This window comes from Electrophorus electricus, chromosome 9 (genome assembly GCF_013358815.1).
Source record: "Electrophorus electricus isolate fEleEle1 chromosome 9, fEleEle1.pri, whole genome shotgun sequence".
Classification (NCBI taxonomy): Eukaryota; Metazoa; Chordata; class Actinopteri; order Gymnotiformes; family Gymnotidae; genus Electrophorus; species Electrophorus electricus.
Window position 1 is genome coordinate 18,370,250 of NC_049543.1, and position 20,451 is coordinate 18,390,700.

Consider the following 20,451-nt stretch of genomic DNA (forward strand, 5'->3'; position numbering starts at 1 on the left):
AGCATAAGATACGTTAGCAGGACTAAATTACAGCAGCGCATGCATTGAGAGAGTAATAAAATGGGATCCCAAAATATTAAATTAATACAATATGACCCATCCGAGTGGAACCAGCCCTTACATAATGACATGCGAAGGGACTATGGGGAGAGTGCCCTAAGGTGGTTGCCCATATGGGTAGATTGTTATGGGTTCCCTCGGAATGGGAGCTTGAGTGTGAAACTGCTTAATAATATACTTAGACATATAGAAAAACGACCAGGGGATTCTGGTCAGCGTAAGGTATGGGATAGACACCATGGGAATATTATAGCAAGTCTTAAAATGTGGATAACAGGAAAAAACAAACAAACAAACAAACTAAGGGGACTGGGAGGGGGGATGAACCTAACTCCACTTCTAAGTGTGTGTCCTCCAGAGCCGATCCCAATCTCGACTCTGCTCCACCGCAATGGAAACCAGCAGCCGTGGTGCCTGATCCAGTGACAGCGGAACGTCCACCCGCCTATGGACTGCCTCAAGCAGGACCACACACTGGTCTCTTAGATGAAGCCCACGCCACAGAACGAAGGAATCACCCTCAGAGTGGTTAACCAGGAAATGGATGCTGACACCTCGTTCGGACTCAGCAGACTGGCTGAAGACTATGCCAGACATCATGAAGCTCAAATTCAAAGAACAGAGCAGACAACATGGATCAAGCCATGTTCACCATGATGCAGCAAGTGGCTCCCAGGGGGAGAGGATGAGGAAGGAAGCAAAATGCTCCAGGAGGGAGAGAAATGATCTGGAATAGGTGGACTGACGGGCGGAGGAGAGGCGGGACAGCTGTGAGCGACCACTAACCCCATCAGAAAAGGGAAGTGCCAGGTTTTTATTCTATGTATTCTCAGCAATTAAGAAAGGGACCCCTAGCATTACCCCAAGTTATCTTAACTGTTAATGGAAAACAATTGAAGTTTTTAGTGGATAGCAGCGCAATGCACTCAGTAATTCAAGCCAAAGGGATTAATGTACCGATTACTAATAGGACGGTGCGTATAATGGTTGCGAGTGCAAAGGTGGTGCATGAAAGAATGTCTGCGCCTCTCCAATGTCAGGTGGGGGAACGAAAGTTTCGACATGGGTTCCTTATTTCCTCTCTGTGCCCGATCATCCTGCTGGCTCAAGATTTGATGTGCAAATTGAGTTGTACTTTAGTAAGCTCCCCAAAGGAACTCAGTGTTACCTTCGCGGAAGGTGACGCCAGTGCACAGATGGTGCAGCTGGGAGAAGGGGAGTCATATCTACGAGTGGGGGTTGCAAGGTGGGTCAGGGAAAATAACCAAACACATGATCAAAACTGCCAGAAGGGCAACAAAGGGTAAATTTACTTGTATGAATGCTGAATGTTTGCATGTGACTGCATATGTTTCCGATGGTCCAAAAAAGCAGTACGCGGAAGCTTTTTTCTGTCATAAAAACCTAGAGACCATTAGAACTAAATATTTGAATTGGAATAATGATTTTGTAGCTGCACAAGCTGAACTGTCTGATGAACAGAAACGGTGGTATGATGTTGAGTACTCCATCCCCCATGTCTCACTAGGAAGAAGTAATCCTTTTAGACAATGGCGGGAGGTGGGACCGTGGATAAGACGAATGAGTCATCTCCACAGATGGGAACCCACTGAACAACCCACTATTTATTATAATGCAGGAGTAGATGCATTCCGAATGACTCTGCTGTATGTAATTATGGCTAACAGAACTGTAGAGCTTACCTCACCTCATCAGAGTGCACCCTTGACCAACTTTGTAGCATCAGAATCCGAGCATGATAATTTTTTGAGTGAGGTATCGGATATCTTTTAGACTAAAGGAAAAAACGATGTGGGATTAATCAAAAGTTGTGAGCCAGTGCAGATTACGCCAAAGGGCACATACAGACTGAAACAACCCCAATACCCGTTGAAAAAGGAGGCTATAGAAGGTATTAGGCCGATATTCCAATCCCTTCAAGATGACGGTGTAATAATACCATGCCCATCCTCGCTTGTCTGTACCCCCATATTTCCTGTGAGGAATGACAGTAGATGGTTCACCGTTGTGGATCTGGTGAATGCTTTCTTTAGTGTACCGGTGCATCCAGATAGCCAGTATTGGTTTGCCTTTTACTTTGAAGGAAAATCATACACGTTTACGCACCTCTGCCAGGGCTATTGTGAATCACCAACCATTTATAATGCTGCATTAAAACAAAGTCTAGAAGGTCTTACCCTTCCCACAGGCACAACTCTGCTGCAATATGTAGATGATTTATTACTAGCAGCGCTGACAGAGGAGTTGTGCAAGCAAGCCACCTTACGCCTGTTGAAACATTTAGCTGCAGAAGGGCATAAGGCTAGTAGAGCAAAATTACAGAACTGTAAGGAGGAAGTAACACTCCTGGGGCATATCATTAAGGGGAATACACACAGGCTGACTCAAAATCGAGCACAAGCTATAATTTCGCTACCTAAACTGACCATAAAGAAACAAGTGTTATCTTTTTTAGGCATGTGTTCCTACTGTCGCATGTTTATTCCGTCCTATGCAGAACTGGAGGGACCACTACGAGCCATCATTCCCACCAAAGCCAGGAATGCGGTGCAGTTGGCTTGGACCCCAGAGGCGGAAAAGGCATTTGTAGAATTGAAACAAGCACTACAACGCGTGCCTGCCCTAGGTTTACCTGATCTCAACAAACCTTTCACTCAGACGGTAGATGAGAAAGGTGGTTATATGACCTTCTTCTTCTATTAAATGGTCTGGGCAAGGTTACAGCTATTTTAACATCCCTAATGGGGGAAAAGACTCATGGCTTCAAGACTTCAATAAGCCAGTGCAGCAGACAATTACAGGTCACCTAGGAGAGAACACCACAAAGCAGTGTCAAATCATTAGGGTTCCGTCTGATTCTTATGATTATTCTGCAAACAGAAAATATGTATGGGACATCAGAACTAATAGCGAAGTTAAGCAATCAGCCATTCTAACCTCTGCCAACGCACCCGGGGATGACAATGCCATTGAGATAACGTTACGAGGAAACTGGAATATGACTAACCCCAACAGTAGCTATCTGTGCTGTATAGAAAGGGTGGGTGCTGACATTTGTGCGCCACTGACACTCGTAGCACTGCCACGTAGAGTAGATCACATTCAGCTAACATGTAGACTGCATGTTGATATGGACGATGAGTCTCACGACTTGTTGGGAGCATTGTTACCGTTCCAGGGCGCCAATACCACTGAGGCAGAATGCTTAGCAGCTAAATGCCAACATAATACAGCATGTATGTCAGCCATCGTACATGCCCAACATATCGAGCAAGAGTGCCTGGTGTGCCAGCACACCAGTGTCCCATGAACTGTAATTCCTTTGAAAAAGGCAGATGTAGGAGCAGTGAACATGACACTCTCTATGTGCCAGGTGACTAACCAGACCTCACACTGTTCCAGCCCCACTGACCCTGCACCACCAAAAATGATGCTGCAGCTGGAAAGGGTGAGATATGTGCATGTCAGATGAAGCAGCAGGTGCCCGTAGGCTGGTCTAGGTGCATCGACTATGTGCAGGTGCATAGCAATGGCACTTGCAGTAACTCCAATGGCAGCTTCCTGTGGAACTGCTCCATGACAACCCCGCAGAGATATCGGAATGTGATGTGGGTCTGTGGTTTGGTAGCCTACGGTGAATTACTACATATTTGGACTGGTTGTTGTTATCCAGCTGTAGTGCACCCAAGGACACAGGTGTATACACTTCCCCATGCCAAGCAGCACAGGGTGAGGAGAGACATAACCAGCACAGACTATTGTGGTAGAATTCTGAGGGACCCATGGACCACTCTGGGTGAAACCATTGGCTGGTCCCTTTTCCTGGGTGGTGGCACAGTAGTAGCTCTACAAAAGATCAATGGCTTAGCTTATCAGTTACTGCAAGTAGTTACTGACACCTCAGCAGCTATAGGTGCATTAAAGCTAGAAAAACAAGCGATAAGGGCAGCAGTGCTACAACATAGAATGATATTAGATCTCTTAACCATGAAGGAAGGTGGAGTATGCAAAATGTTCAACACTTCTTGCTGTTTTTACATTCCAGATCTTAGCACTAATATTACTAATTATATGAATCATATGCGATCTGCCATGACTCCGCTGCCTGCAGTTCCAGGTGGGTTCTGGGCCTGGCTGACAGCTTGGTTGGGCAGTTGGGCAGCGAACCTAGCCACTGTAGCGTTGCCCATTCTGCTACCCATTTTTCTTCTTCTTCTGTGTTTACTTCCTTTTTTGTCATTGTGTGTTAGACGTCTCTCTAGTGTCTTCACCATGCCGGCTCTCAGCGATCTTGCCGCTGACCGACCCCATGTCTGCGAGGACGTTCTGCCCCCCCGAGACGGGCGGTGTTGGTGGCCCGCTCGAGGACATTGTAGTGCTTTTCTCTGAAGAAATGTGTGATAGTGTGTGATATAGAATCAAAGGGGGAAATGTTGTGGAAATTCACTTTGCTTTGTGTTTCTATAGTCACAGCATAACAGTCCATAGATAGGCGTGAGAGGCAAGGACATCAGTGGCTCACATGCTGTTCTACCCATAGAGATAGAAGAAGACTGTTCTAACTGTAGAGATAGAAGACGCCATCTGTGCTCAGGCTAACCAAAGCATGAAGTTCAGATACCTTATAGGAGCTGTTTTTTCTTTTTTCTTTCTTTTCTCCTCTGTGTATTACGGGAGGGAACTTGTACTGCGAATCAGTTCTCTTTCTCTGTCATACAGGGGACAGAACTCAATAAACTTTTTACTACTCAGTGCATAAGGCTGTCTGTGTTTGATGTGCTCTCATTTTTCCACCACAATCTCTTTAGACCTTGGATATGCCGTGGACCTTTTACCTATAGCAGTGTGATTTCCCTTGTGGGTGGGGAGCGGTTGCTGACATGAGCAGTCTTGCAATGTTTGTGTCCCTGAGGCAGGCTCCTGGACCCTTGCTTCCAGGCTGAAGTTTCCTAGCAGGGCATTACAATCTTGATGATTCATCAAGGCACATGAGCAGTCCACTCATTAGGAATCAATTTGAATTGTCTGCCTACATCTTTCCATTAATGGCTATGAATACCACATGTGGGAGGAAGAGACAGAAAGAGAGAAACAGAAAGAAATGCCAGCTCTCAAAGAGATGTGAAGGTCATCCTGGTGATGAGCAGCTGCTATCTCCAGGCTTGGAGTCTTAGGGAAATACAGCAGACTCAATAGAGTCTAGCATTGGCACCATTAAGGATTTTAGCATTTTCTCAGGCTGGGTGGTATGGGGCATTCACTGGGTTTGACAATTGTGCTACCACTGGAGCTGTACTCAGCAGGTTTTTTTAACAAATTATAAGTGGGCAATTTCTAGTTTCTAAAGAAGATGGCGTATCTTGTCTAGTTATTTCAGTAAAAGGGACTTAGGATATGGAAAGGGACTTAGGATATGGAAAGAAAGATGAAAGATGGAAAGAAAGATGAAAAAGATGAAAAACCAAGGAGAAAAGGCCAACAACCTGATAAACCTCTCCTAAACTTTCTTTCCTAAGTTTCAGTAAAAACATTTTACCATAGTCAAGGTTCTTCACCCAACTTTTTCACAAAACATCCGCCGGCAGGGGATCCTAACTTCTTAAAGGTCTGAATCATTGTTTGAGTCATACAGCAGCATTGGCAATTTAATCTGAATCAGTTGACATATATAAATTGGCAAAATTCTGATTAAATGAAGGAAAGTGAACTATGTAATGTGTTCACAATTTATAAGGTGGTAACATACCTGGGTAAGCAGGTCTTTGGTCACTGCAAACTTATTCAGGAACATATGACTCCACAGAAATACACAACCCAGAAGCATCCACAACCACATTATGTGCCAAACTAGCCAAACTAACAGGAAATACAAAAAAATAATGGCTTCTAGATGCAAGAACAAAAGAGACCATGATAGGTGGCCATGGAAAATATCAGTGTAATGTGCTACACAGCAAACACATCAGCTTAAAGCATGAAAGGTGCCTGAAGAGGAATTGTGCTGAGCATTTCATAAGCGTTTCTCCTTTATTGACCTCGGCGGGCTGGGGCGTGACCTGCCACTCTGGCCCGAGAGCCAGACAACCAAAGGGGTAGACATGCGTTTTCGCTCATAGTGAGGAAAGTCCTACACATGGCATAACTCTTAAAGCCCCCGGCACATGACACTGCCTTGACACCTATTCATTACTCCAGCAGCATACCACATCAGGTGCGTGGAAATGAAAAGAAGCAGTGAGTGCCCAAGTGCTTGTTACTATTAATAATTAACAGCTCTAGTGCCAAGTCAGAGAGGATGACCTCTGCTGACAGAGTCAAAATAAAGAGGGTTGAAGGTTTTTATACAGACAGAAAAGGAAGCAAAGTCCAGTAGGAGTTAATTCAATCTTTGAGACACCTTTATTATCAAATTAATGCAGCTGAGCGCTTTATATCTTTTTTATTACATCACTTCACATAATTCATCTGGACTCTCTGTGCGCTATTCTCCCTTGTGTCCTTCCCAGTTTTTCCCCAGCACTGAAGCCAGACACTTCTAAAATGCAGTTGGGGCCAAGTACTGGCACAAGCGCCCGGGGAAAAATAAAGAGAACTTAGTTTTTTAATTCCAAGATGAGCCACTAGAGTTGGCACCCCTGGCAAGCTGGCCACATGCCAAGAGACACATCAGTAGTGAGGGCTGCGTTAGACTGCAGGTGGGGGCTGGAGGGTGGGGTAGTGGGATTGATTAATTCTGCTGCATCAGCCCATGCCTCTCCCCTCTAAGCCACTCTCCACCAAAAACCGGTTTAGTCCCGTGCTACCACTTATTTTTCCCACTGCCAACACCAGTACTACAGAGTACTCTTAACATCTAATGATGAGTTGATTTCACAGACTTTCAAAGCATTTAAAATCCCTGCAGCACCCAGCCTGGGGTGTTAGGCACGGAGCACGAAGCCCAAAGTCTGACACCCAAACCCACATCTGCTTGATAAACGAACACTCGACAAGCTTCCTTTTCAACCTTTACCCTTTTAAAATCTTACCCTAATAATGATAAACATCAATGCTGAAATGTCCATTGTCATGGGAGCAGAGAAGACCTTGTCATTGGCAAAGGCTTATGCAAAAGCTAAAAGTTAAGAAAAGGCATCTCAACTTCGAGAGCTGTTCATACAAGCATTAAAGAAGAAGTATCCTTAATCTTAACTGTGATATGTTAAAGGGCAAGAGAGGGTATTGATTTATCAATAGACGAGGACCAGTTGTTTTAAGTTGTTTTAAACTTCTAAGATCACTCCCTGTGTGCTGAAGAGCTCTGGGAGGTGCAGACATGTTGCCTTGCATATAATCCTTGTCTGGCAACATAAAGTTTAATATTGAAGAGATAAATCAGTTGGTCCCATAAAAGTGTCAGTGCTGCAGACTAGAAGAGCATAACACTAACTTCTGAGTCATTATACTGAATGCTTTCACACCAGAACAATGCCTTAGGCCACAGAAGCAGTGGCACCAAATATTTGGTCTATTGATCACAGATTGACTGGTAATCACCTAATCTGCAAAACCAAATCCCAGACTGACCTATAATATTTGCCACCACAACATAAAGCATTAAAAATACACTGCTATGCAAACAAATACAGCTCCAAAATATGACCTGCACTCTCCAAACCATCTCACCACATTTGTCGTGAAATGAAGCCTTGTTTTTTCTCAAGGTAAAATGGCAAAGCAAAGGGGTGGATTTCCCGGTACACCACAAAGGGCACCACTCAAAGCCACTTTGTACCATGCTATTGATTCAACTGTAAATGCACCAAGCAGAGGCTAAGAGGAAGTGGAGGAGACAGGGGAGGTGGGGTGGTAAGTAGAAAGATTCATGGGATAAAGTTACAGAGCCAACAGTTGCAGGCAGTAACCCAACTCCTCGCACTGGTCTGAGATGGGACAGCCAGGACGAATCACACTGCGGGCCGGGGTGGGCACTCTGGTTGCCCAGCCTTGAGCCTCTGCATGGGCCGATCAAGATCCCCCTGACACTCCTTGCAAGTCCCCCCACCTCACCCCACCCCACCCGTCCCCCGACTGCAAAGCAGCTCGTGTCTGACTCTGCTCCTAAAGCTGTTCTTGGGGCATACAGCACGTTACCTTCTCCTCCGACGGGTTCGAACAGCCCGAACTGCTCTAGGACTTTGATGAAGAGTCCCATGACCACCAGGACCGCGATCATCTCGAGGCCATCCAGGTTCATCATAGTGGAGCACTCTCATCGCATTGTGGTCCACCACCCGAAAGCTATCCCAACACTTATAACAATTTGAGCCAATACTACAAAAAAAGAAAGAAAAGGAACTACAGTTCCCAGAGTCCTCTTGCTTAAACCCTCTGCCTGAGGGTGGTCAGGCCAGTCCCACAGGCTGGAGCATGAGAAAGTGGTGGCTGAGAAAGTGATTAGATCCTCTCCGCGTTCTTGCAGGCTTCCCTCCTAGATCCAAGGTGCACAAGTCACTTTCTTCCAGAAAACTGTTAAACGGCCAGGGGGTGGCAGGGGGCAGAGGTTCAGCGGAGATTCGACGAGGCAAACTGCTGGGGCTGTTTGTCGGCATGTGTGTGTGGATGAGTGAGGAAGAGGGAGGGAGTGAAACAGAGAAGAAGAGAGTAGGAAAGAGAGAGTGAGAGAGAGTGGGGGGCAGAGAACAGGGAGAGGGGAGAGAGAAGCATGCCCTCCCTATCCAGTGACAATGCTTTCATTGATTTGCTTAATGTGGTTTCCAAGGTAACTGGTGGTGGATATTTTGAGGCACCTTGGTAAACAAGGATGGAGGCAGTTAAGAAAGTATGTCTCCTACCCCCCCTCACAAACATGTAATAAAACAAATCAGCTGGTTTGAGCTTTCATTAAAGCACAATTCATGCTGATACAAGTCAATACAAGGTACAGTACTGATATACAGCCATTGTAGGATAACAAGACCTGAACTGAACAATGGATCAGTGTTCAGATGATCAGTGCTGACCTAGCAGAATGATCAAGACCTCAACTTGCAAATATTTTGAAATTAATTACTGAAATTGTGAACAGTTTGGTGATGAGCTATTAATGATGAGTGGCGTTAATGTTTGTAGCCCTTTCATTTTTTTCTTTTTCCATTAAGGTTTGATTATTTCTTTCATAGAAATTCATACTAAGAGTTCCTGTAGTGCACTGTCACAGCCTTCTGCTGTGACCCAATCAAGATGATGGCCAAAGCTACTGAAGACAGTGCAAAGGGCAACAGAGGGTTAGAAAGGTGACAGAATTGAAATGCCTCAGTGATCAAGAACAACAAGGGGGAAAGACATGCAAAAGATATGCAAAAGTGCAGTCATATGGTTTCGCTTTGTACCTGCCACCATTCTGATAAGTACATTCTACTGCCAGAAAAGAAGATTTAGTGCTGCCACCTCAAGACTGTCATCCTATAAGTGGTTACACAAATTTGAACCTGAGGCTGGGTTTATTGTGAGGGTGTTAAAACTCTCAGACAGTGTGCACTCTCTCTCGCTCGCTCTCGCTCTCTCTCTCTCTCTCTCTCTCTCTCTGCAAGGATGTTATCCAGCTCCCACAGGTTGACAGAACACAGATCTGATTTTGAATGTCTCCTTATTTATCACAAACTAATGAACAATTTCACAACCTTGAAGTGGATGTGGGGGCAAGCTTTATTTTTCTCTTTCTCTCTGGCTGCTATGTGCCAGGGTAGACACTAGTCACGCCCTCTTTCTTGGACTTCCCTTTTCCATCCCTCCTAAAGTGATTTTCTCTTTAGTTTTATTTTTTCCATTTTTGCCATGCATTCAGAGGTGCCATCTAAAATGAAAAGGAGAGTATTCTCTATTCTATCAGGTTTGTGTTTGTTTGAAGGCTGACTTTAATAAAGAAAAGAGTTTAAAAAGAAACCATTTGATTTTTATTTTGTGTTTCAACAGGTAAGTTATCTATTTTTAAAGTATTGTACACACTCCCACAGCTCTACAATATTAACTTTGACAGTGGTAACCACACAATGTGGAGCACATTCTCCATTTTTGCTCAAAGTCTACAGACTATTTCCTGTTCACAGGGGATGTTTGGGAGCATTGTGAACATGAAAAGTCTGGCTTCCTTGCTAGACCTCCTTGTACAATGGGTATGTGCCTGTGCACTGTGATCCTGCACACAATATAAGAGATAAGGAGTGAGAGAAAAACAGGAATACTAGTGGTGGTGGTGGGGAGGTAAGCTAAGCAGTTAAGGCTTACTTTACTACATTATATACCCATCCTAAACACGCACACACACACACACACACACACATTTAGGTCTGAATCAGAAATCAGAAACTTTAAAGAGTAAAGTGCAAAGGTGAGCTCCCTCATAACCTGACAGTAATTGAAGGCTAAGAGGAATTATGTATTGCTAATGGTGATTTAGTGCACTTTTCACTACCTTTTAAAAAGAGCAATCAATGTGTATGCAATTTCCTCAGCTTATGGATATTTCCGTGAAGGGAACAGGCATATAACACTGAAAGTTGGAAAAAGCATCTCATGTGCACTCTGTTAGCTTTATGGCTATAGCACTCACCGATCATTCCACTGGAGCATCAACGTAGTATGAGTCTTATGAGCATTCATTTGGCATGTGCTTTGACTGTGAAGGACTTGGCCAATGAGCATCTTTTAAATATACCACAATGTTTTCTAGAAATGGCCTTGCCTTTTTCTGCTTCAGCATTGAACAAAGTGGTAGTAGTTACTTTGGTCGGGGCACTTAGCTAGAGTGAGACAGGTCTGATCCCAGTTGATACCTTTTACTATTCTCCAAGGCACATAACTACAAGTAGCTCCATCCCCTCAGTGGGCAAATGGATGGTACGCTGGATGAAAGGATCTATCACGTAATATTGAATGTAAAAGCACTTCACATAGAGCAATGAATTCAATTTAGATAGGATCTGAAGGAGTCTAAAGGTTTTATGGAAGATTTAAACAGAGAAGTCAAAATTCTTTTGTAAGAGGGGAGAGAGAGATATTTGCACCATATGCTATCCCAACCTAAAGCTCACTGCACTACAGTAATAGATCTTTAGTAATAGATCAAGCTGGCTTGAACTATGTTACACAGCTCAGCCTTGTGATGTAGTTATCATTGGGAGTTTTTGAGGAATATTTCTGGGGAGGCTGACATGAATGCATACTAATCAGGACCATTTTCTTATCTAACCAAAACACACAGTACTGCTGTATTTGTCAAATAACATTTATACAACATTTATTCAACAAAAGCACAGCTTATACACACAATGCTATGCAAGTAACATTTTCCTGCATGTCCTCCAAGTTTACAGCCATGTTTGCTGGCCTTAGACGTGAAGATAAGAGATCTAATGTTGCCAACTCATGCCAAGTGATTCTCAAGGCTAACAGTTATCAATACAAAAGGAGGCTAATTCTATTTTGCCTGCTATTGGACTGTTTTTACTGGCCTTTTTATGAATGTGTAACGAAAGGGTGTAGAGCAGGACTCTTTCAACAAAGTGAAACATTTAATGACACAAAAACATATAGACGATGGTGGCACTCACAAACAACATTAACGATGCACACAGACACATTTAACACAGGCTAGACAAACATGATTACAGGCATTGCATTCAGACGCTAACAAACAAACAATAACCAACAGTGAGGCACACACTGGGGTTTAAATAGACAGACACACGCTAACACTTAACCCGGTACAGGTGCGTACCTTCACGGGGGCGTGGCTACAAACATGAGTGAACCCCCCTGTACGCGGCAGGCCGTACCACGTGACTCGTGGGGGGGAGCGTCCCGTGACAGAATGTTGTTCCTCCCCTGCCATTCAGTTTAAGTTACAGTGGTTATTTGTTAATCTCCATTTACCAAACTGGGAAGAAATTGAATAATAAAAACATTTTCCAAAATTAGACATAGAAAATACTGGATTTATAGAAAAAGACTACAATTTGGAGGCAGTGTTTAAGACTATTTAGTGCACAACATTTGAGGGTACTCTGTTTCTCTTACCACCTCTGACTAACCACCAGTGATAGTTGTGAACTAAGGCCTTACCAATATTAAAGCACCTGCTAGTCGTTTATGTATTAAAAACTGTTTAAGGGTGTGACCCTGTTTCCTGTCTCTCTACTCTTACATGCATTTGTTAAAAGTACACCACTCTTTCAGTTGACCAGGTTTCCTGAATATTTTATATGTTTAATGGCCAGTGGGGATTACTTTAGTCATTCATAACTTGATAAATACTTGACAAATATTTTTTTTTTTTTTTTTGCCCCAAGTATGCAGATAAAATTGTCAAATTGGCATACAGACTTTTGGGCATGGCTTGTTCTAGTTTCCTGTATGATTCTGAGTAAGGGCACTGTGTTACATCACAACATTTTTAAAGGTTTTTTATTATTTTATACTAATATTGTAGTGCCTTCATAAAGAGTTTATAGAAATTGATACAATTTTATCTAGTGACAATTCTCCAAAATGTGCAATGCTGTTGGCTTCAGAATCTGCCCCTGAAACAGTGAAGACTGTTGTCCATCAGCATAGTCCATTTAATGACTGCAGCCAATTCATCATGGCCTCTTAAGTCTGTATATTGGAAACATTTGCTTTAATGCATTCAGTCTAACAAACATGAGTAATGACTCTGTTCTGTTCTGATACCGGTTTCTCTGTTACCTGCCTGTTTTACTTCAGTATAGAAAATAGAACTTCAGTAAACCATCCTTGCATTTAATCATCACTATATGCTGCATAGGTATTAATGTGTCTTCAATGCAACAGTTGTGTCTTCAATGCAAGTTCAACAGTTACTAAGTCCAGTCACGAATATAGCAAATCCTCTCCCAACTTTTGTTTTTGTGCACAAAAGAATTTGTCTGTCTTTTGCAGTGGCAGCCATATTGTTGCTCTTTCTATATCTCAGAAAATCCTATGCCTTTGAGTTTGTCTCTCCTGTAACACTAGCCTGTCACAACAGAGCTGTAGCCAGTGCATCTCACTATATCTGTAAAACTCAGGCTTATCAGATAGTGATATATTCATCTTTAGATTTACACACACACACAAAACAGCCACCAGCCTCCTTTCAGTTTGTTGACAGTAATGTACATGTCCCCTATTGACTGGCCCCTATTGCTTTTTTTAGCGTCCCATTTCACTCAGACACACACACACACACACACACACACACACACACACACACACACACACTCACACAGAGAGAGAGAGAGAGAGAGAGAGAGAGAGAGAGACCAAGTACTAATAGACAGAGAATGAAACAGCTTTCTCTGTTTTGAAAAAAAACAAAACATTGGAATTCTGTTTCACACAAAGGGGACTATAATATTATGCGCACTCACACAGCTTCTCATTCCAAACTTTGGAATAAGAACAAACACTAAAAGGAATATTTCATTCAAACCAGCTCACTTGTCATGCAATGACAAATAATCAAAGCACGCAGAGTAACACAGGTAGAGAAAAATAGCCTACAACTTGATGGCTGGTACTGGGAATGTGGCTACCAAGGTTAGTGGACTGACACAACTGGAGAACATTCTGAGTTAAATTCACAATCTGCATCTTATATAGGTTAAACACTTATATAAACTTATATATGTTATCTCATGAATCAAATTTTATATCCTGCGTTAACCTGGCTACACTGCAATGATTCAGCAGTTGAATTCTGATTAGCTATCCACACATCCTATATGTCCACATGTGCAATTCTATGTATCATGGGCGTAGAACGTACACGAAAAAATAGGAGGATGCAAATGCAGGTCTCCATCGGAATTGTTTAATGAAAGTAACAAAATGAAACCAAACATATAAGTGTACAAATGAGAACAAAAAAAACCCAAAAACAATGTAGCGTAAATTACAATGACTGACAATACGTCAAAGAACCACAATAGGCTTATAAATAGATAGATAAACATTCATTATGTGTGGTGAATGAGACACAACACCCACTACCTTAGGGAGGCGTGGCAAAAGATCAAAACAGATACACGTGTAACAGTAAACAAAAACAGAAGCCTCGTGTGAAATCTGCATCATATGACAAGGGGAACTGTCACACCATGCATCATTTTGTACTAGTCTGATGTGAAGCTTTGCTGGTCCAGCTAAATTGAGCCTTAGTAAACAGTTGCAAGATATATCTGTGGGACTGAAAATGGTTTGTGAAGTCCTTGGTATCTCATCATTAAAAGTAATTCAAGAGTAATTCAAGAGCTTAAAACAGTTACTAATAAGAGAGACTTCATTGCAAGCTTGCTGAAAGGCTGTGAGAAAAGCCATATATTTCAAGCATGGCCAAGTCTCTGTGGACAGCTACCTGGGTTTCTGAGTCATCCAGATGTGTTGGTTATGTCCCCATCTGTCAGTTATGGAAGATCGAGTGAAATGCAAGAGACAAAGGCATAATGATGACTTATGCAGGGAATAATGAAGATATTGACACTGACATTGCATCTGGGTGATTTAACATCACATTTGGAACTCCTACATTGCTCATGGGCACTAAAAAGTGAAGAGAAGTGCTACAGACCGACATTTACTGTGAGCACCTTACTGGAATGGCAATTTTGCATTGGGACTGTTTATGTCATAACTCTGTTTTCAAGATTGCCTCTTTCTATACATTATACCAAAATAGCAGGCTCAGAATAGATCATTTTGCATGTCAGTTGAATTTTCTTTTCTTGCAATAGTAGGTGATTCTTGTCCATGTTAAGTGGCAAATGGCACCAGACTCTAACTAAAAATATTTTTAGTATAGGACTTTTTAAAAACATTTATGAACACATTTCAAAGCACAAAGAAATTATTTCACATCACTTCTGCAAAGCAAGCATTGAACAAATGTTATTGTTCGATATAAAACATGATTTATCTTCTGAGGACATTTAGGCTGTCACACAGGTTTGCACAAAAAAAAATGCGCAAGCTCTGGAAAATCCTTTCTTCAACTAGCGTGAAGACAAGCCAGATTTAACATGAGGTGTTCAAACTTCATGGAAAGCAGTTCCTCCTATAGCCCTCGTCTTTCATTCTGCAGTCTCCCACAAACACAGAGTCGCAATGATCTGACTTTCACAAAGAATGCTCCAACAAACAAACTGGCAAACAAGAACAACTTAAAAAATTGAAAGGATGCTATCTTCCACTACAATGCTCACAACCACCACTGCAACAGGATGATCACCATGAAGCAAAAATATGTCAAAACACAAACAAACAAAATAAGACACCTCTGTTATAACTTCATGACACTGCAACCATATTAGTACATTTTCACTTTGTGCTGTCACTATGGAAAGCTGTGGAAGATTTGTCCCACTCCTCCCAGATGGTCTAGCGAGTGGTGTGAGGCCAGGAACCAATGGCCTGGGCATGCTGCCTTTAATCAAAACAAATGCTCTCATCTGGCCTGTCCTCCAAAAAAATGTTTTTTAAATTAATTACCGTGCCTGCGTCATAGTGGAAGGGATGGAGGTACACTTTACACTTTATGGCTGAAACTATGAAAAGATGTGGACTACATTAATATGCAAATTTGAACATGCAGATGAACCAATCAGGCACAGCTGCAGGGTCCCTGGTGACCACACTGGTCTGAAGGGCCAACTGGCAGGAACTCTTCTTCAGGGTCAGGCTTGCATTAGCATCATTTGCATCCAAAACAGCCTTAAATCTTCACAATAACAGCCTTACAGTTGATTTAGCCAGGCATCCGATGACAGTATCCTATCGCCGATATTTGTATATAGACATTGCATTGCTATGTCCTTGATTTCATAAAATGGGTATGACTGAAACACCTAATCTCAGTAATTAGGAGGGGTGTCCACATAATTTTGCACATATGGTTTTCAGCAGAAAGCACAGTGAATGCGGTGGAGACTCAAATGCTCTCCTAAAAACAAATTCGTTCGATTTCATTTCCATCACCACACCAAGCTCTCCTACCTATCTCTAGTATCAAGTATTCACTAGGTGACAAAAACAAGATGCTACTATAATTCAATACTCAAGACACAGAAGTGCAGGGAACAGTAGGAGATCTCTAATGTGCACCAGTTCTGACTTCGGCCCACTCGGTACAGTTTCATGGACTCTATCTCTCTTATAATCTCACTATCTCTCTCTTCACTTTGTCTCTCTGTGGAAAAATACTTTCACATTCGCCGCTCAACTGATCTCCACTCCAATCGATTTCTCCAAAGTGCTTTTTTAATATAAAGGAGGGGATATGAAGCCAAAGCTGCTTATCTCTCTGCTAAGGAGATGGGTGAAGGAGAACGCTTGATAAGAAGTGTGTAGGGGATACTGTACCTTTGAACTGATTGACGATAATGCTGCCAGTCCCATTAAGCAGTACTGGAGGTTGTACTATGATCAGCCACATTTTGTATGAATATCAGAAAACGTGCCTGATTTTCAATCACATCCAACTGAATCAATAACAAGTACATAACTAAATAAACATTGTAACATTTTTATTGTCCAGAATGTTTACTCTTCAGTAAGCGTTTTATACCTAGTAACCTAACAACCTGGCTACAGCAATCAAAATCAAAAGATTATACTGAACAAGGTTGGCTTTAGATACAGTAACACACATAAAACCCAATGCGATCAGGATTACAGCCTACAATACACATCGTTCAGGGGATAAATGATAACACTTTATTTTCAGAGACTAATGGTACGCAGGTGGGAAGTGGGACCTGCTGCTCCTAGAAGTAACATTTTTGAAGTAGTGTACTATATAAATAAAAAAGACAGAAAGGAATGTATAATAGAAACAATACTCATGTAAAAAGTAATACTTTTTTTTTTATTGTCATTGTGCTGCCTTATTCAAGAGTAGATCTAATACTGAAATATTAATGGAGTAATTATTGTTTCAGTAAGCTCTGTCTGAAATATTGGACCAGCAGGTCTTTTAAACCAGGTTAGATCATTCTGGAAGTGTCTCTGTGAAAAAAAAAAAAAGGCAATTTAGGTGTATCCTTTTACTCCGGTAGCAGATTACTGGCCTAATCATAGACCAGCTAGAATGCCAAAATCCCCACAGGAAATCCCCTCATACAACAAAATAAAAAGCTTTGTCACCTCCTGATGTGAATACATTGTCACTTGTGAGTCCGGATGGTATCACTAACATTATGCTTTCAAATCTTTTTACAGCCAACCAAAACCATTCTATAAGTGTATAATAAATATCACCAATCAGATTCCTTCAATTTGGTTGTACAGTGAAATCATGCTGAAGGGAAACCTCTGTCCTTGAGTTCAAATGTAAGTAAATGAAGTCATGTCTTTAATAATAAATAGTTTGTCAGGTGAAACAGTGAGCCACAATTAAAGTGGAAAAGAACTCATGGGAACCTCCCTCAGGGCACTGAAAACTGTAGATGTACCTGACAAAATGGAAAAGCCCCAAACAGAAAACTCTTGGTGCATACTTGTGTGTATGGAAATCCATACCAACTTTCATGGAACAATGAAAGCACTCAGGCCATCTGTGCTACAAAAGCTTTCCCATAAACTCAAATGGCTGCGCAAATGACATTACAAAGCATGTTCCAAAATGCAAATGACCATGGCTTTCATTTGCCAAATGCTCACCAAAATGAGTGTAGATGGTGATGCTGCCATTTTCAGATCCTCTTTTTGAATTAATATTTAAAAGATGTGCTCTGTGATAAAAGGTACAGCCACCCATCTCCAAAATGGTACCGCTTTTATAATCAGGATACAGACCGGATTCTTTATTGGGTACATTTATGGCAGCAGCAGTGGTAGTGACAGACTTTTGTGTCACTAATAAATGTCTATGAGCAAGACATCTGTCTTCTAATACGAAGGACACATTCCCCCTCCACCCCCCCGCTAGTCTGGATGGTACACACTCTACGTACATAACACTGTCACCCAGCCCTTAAGAAGCAATGAGATAGGCAAGGACCCCTAGTGGACAGGAGCAGAGGCAACCGAACATGCACCCTATGAGAGAGGAAAGAAATGAACACCTCTTAGCAGTCGTGATATACTGTGACCCAGCTCCCCCTAAACTGGGACTTTCTTTAAACAGTGTTCTATGGAACAGCTTATATACACATAAACGCTGGTTGTCAGTTTCTAACAGCTTCTAAGAAGGAAAATGAATAAATAATTAAGTAAAATAAATCTCAGAATGATGAGAGGTCAGGTGAACCTTGTTTACAGCATCACACACTTTTTTTCAACATAGACGATAGAAACATTCATCCTGTGTGGAGACTCCCTGGTCCCTCGCTTAGGCAAACTAAGATGGTTTTTATAAGTGCACTATTACAGAGTGCAACTCATTTGTTGATATGTACAATTCATCAGCCACGCTCCACCCCTGTTCTTCACTGTTCAGTTTGATCACTGGACCACTGCTGACCAGATAGTATTAGGGTGACAGATCACACTAACCATTGTAGTACACATAGGAAGTGAGTGTTTTGTTGGTGTGAGATTTTACATGAATCAGTGTCATAACTGGGTCGAGAGTGGTTTACCACCCAAAATGTCCAAAATGACCACTGATGATGAGTTAGATGCTGGTTAACCCAACTTGTGCAGAGCAACACATAATTGGTTACGTTCTCTAACTGTACTTTTCTTAAAAATGTTTCTAATAAAGTGAGCAGTAAAAGACAAAATTCTAGAGGCTTTTAAACTTGAGTCTTTGCAACACTATAATAATTTAGACTGTTAAATTTGTATTTCTGATACATGGGGTGGGATGACCCATTATTCTAATGGATGTTAATAACCTATTATTCTAATCCTGAGCCAAATGTCAACTTTAACTTTAAGTTAAACTTCAATTGTTTATCACAAATACCAACATGGCTAATAGTACATTATGGATATAATTTACAAAGCTTCATTTTGTGAAATATTAATTGGTATCTATTAGTTTGCAATCTTTGTTATCTGTGTTAGTTTTGCTGGTTAAAACAAATAGTCCAAATGTAAACCTTAAAAAACATTTATAAACTTTCAGGATAATTTAAAATGGTTTTATGAAGCTGATCTGTCAAGTTCATGAAATTAGAGTTTTTGGTCAATTATAATGCGTATTTAATAATTCACAAAATAACCCCAAAATATTGCTAAACTTTTTATGCTAATGGCTGCAAACCATTTCTTGACACAGTGCCTGATAGAAGTCTACAGAAATCCATTGTTGTGGCTTCTAGAACTCTCTAACCAGGCTTTGGACAAATGGACAATTTTATTAAAAATAAAACATTACAACTAAAACATATATTACCCTGAATGCTGAAGAGCAATGTGTTTTTGAGCATTAGTGCTAGTAAATATCTATTAAAAATTGCCTCTAGAACCATCTGTCTTGACACAAGGGCAGGGTGGTCAAAGGGCATCCATTGAAGGCACTCACCCCTTCCAAAGAGCCAGCAGGACAGTAGAAATAGGAAAAACCATACAAAAAAACAAACTCCTCTAGAACTCAGCACAGCAGGGACAAGGATCTTCAAGGGGGCAGACAGGTTGCTGCTGACCCCATTAGTAACTTCCACTTTCTCTGACATTAATGCGCATGTTAAGGTGCTGCAGACAACATAGCTGATGCCCCCACCCCAGTGTGTGACATGGACACACACTCACGCATGCACACACACACACACACACACACACACACACACACACACACACACACACACACACTTTTACAACTGCCTCCTATTTTCCGCATCACAGTCTATTTTCACAATTTATCCAGATGACATTAGGCAATGTGTCCTGCCAGCCAACAAAAGTCTGTATCAGGAATTTGTTGGGCTGTTTTGGAATAGCCACTAGGGCTCTGGTGCCTCACCTTTATCATAGCCATGTTGTGTGGTATAAAACAACAGCCCCAGTGACAGATAAGAAATAGACTGTAAACTTGACTCGTGAAACACAGCTGGGCAATGCGCTTGACTGTGTTTCTATCTACTTTTCAGTCCAGATAAAATCACTGGTATCACAGGAGATCTATTTGTACCAGGTAACTCTGACCCATGACACCATCAGAGTTTAAATTTCTGCAAGATGTTAATCTGTTGTGTTTGGGTTGTGACTAACCAAATAAATCACCCAAGTAAAAGTAAAGCACATTATAACAATGCTGTATGGTGAATCTTTCTCCTACATACCAAATCCTCATAATACCACATCTGAAATATAAGTGGTGATCGAGTTGGGAGCAATGGGAAGAGCTTTGCAGGAAGATTGTTTGAAGTTTCTTATGAGTTTCAGTAAGAT

The 20,451-nt window shown here is 41.7% G+C and overlaps 1 protein-coding gene across 6 annotated transcripts in view; it reads right to left on the minus strand.

The window, feature by feature from the left end:
* The window catches only part of LOC113590661 (Kv channel-interacting protein 2), a 134,950-nt gene that overhangs the window by 18,805 nt on the left and 95,694 nt on the right, over nucleotides 1-20,451 (minus strand). For 2 of the 6 annotated variants that reach the window (XM_035529791.1, XM_035529794.1), the window contains exon 1: nucleotides 8,215-8,673. The exons of the other annotated variants lie outside the window; for them this stretch is intronic. In XM_035529791.1, coding sequence (XP_035385684.1) covers nucleotides 8,215-8,320 — 106 coding nt within the window. In that variant the 5' untranslated portion in view covers nucleotides 8,321-8,673. Of the gene's footprint in view, nucleotides 1-8,214; nucleotides 8,674-20,451 lie in introns of those variants that run through there. 6 annotated transcript variants of the gene reach the window in all.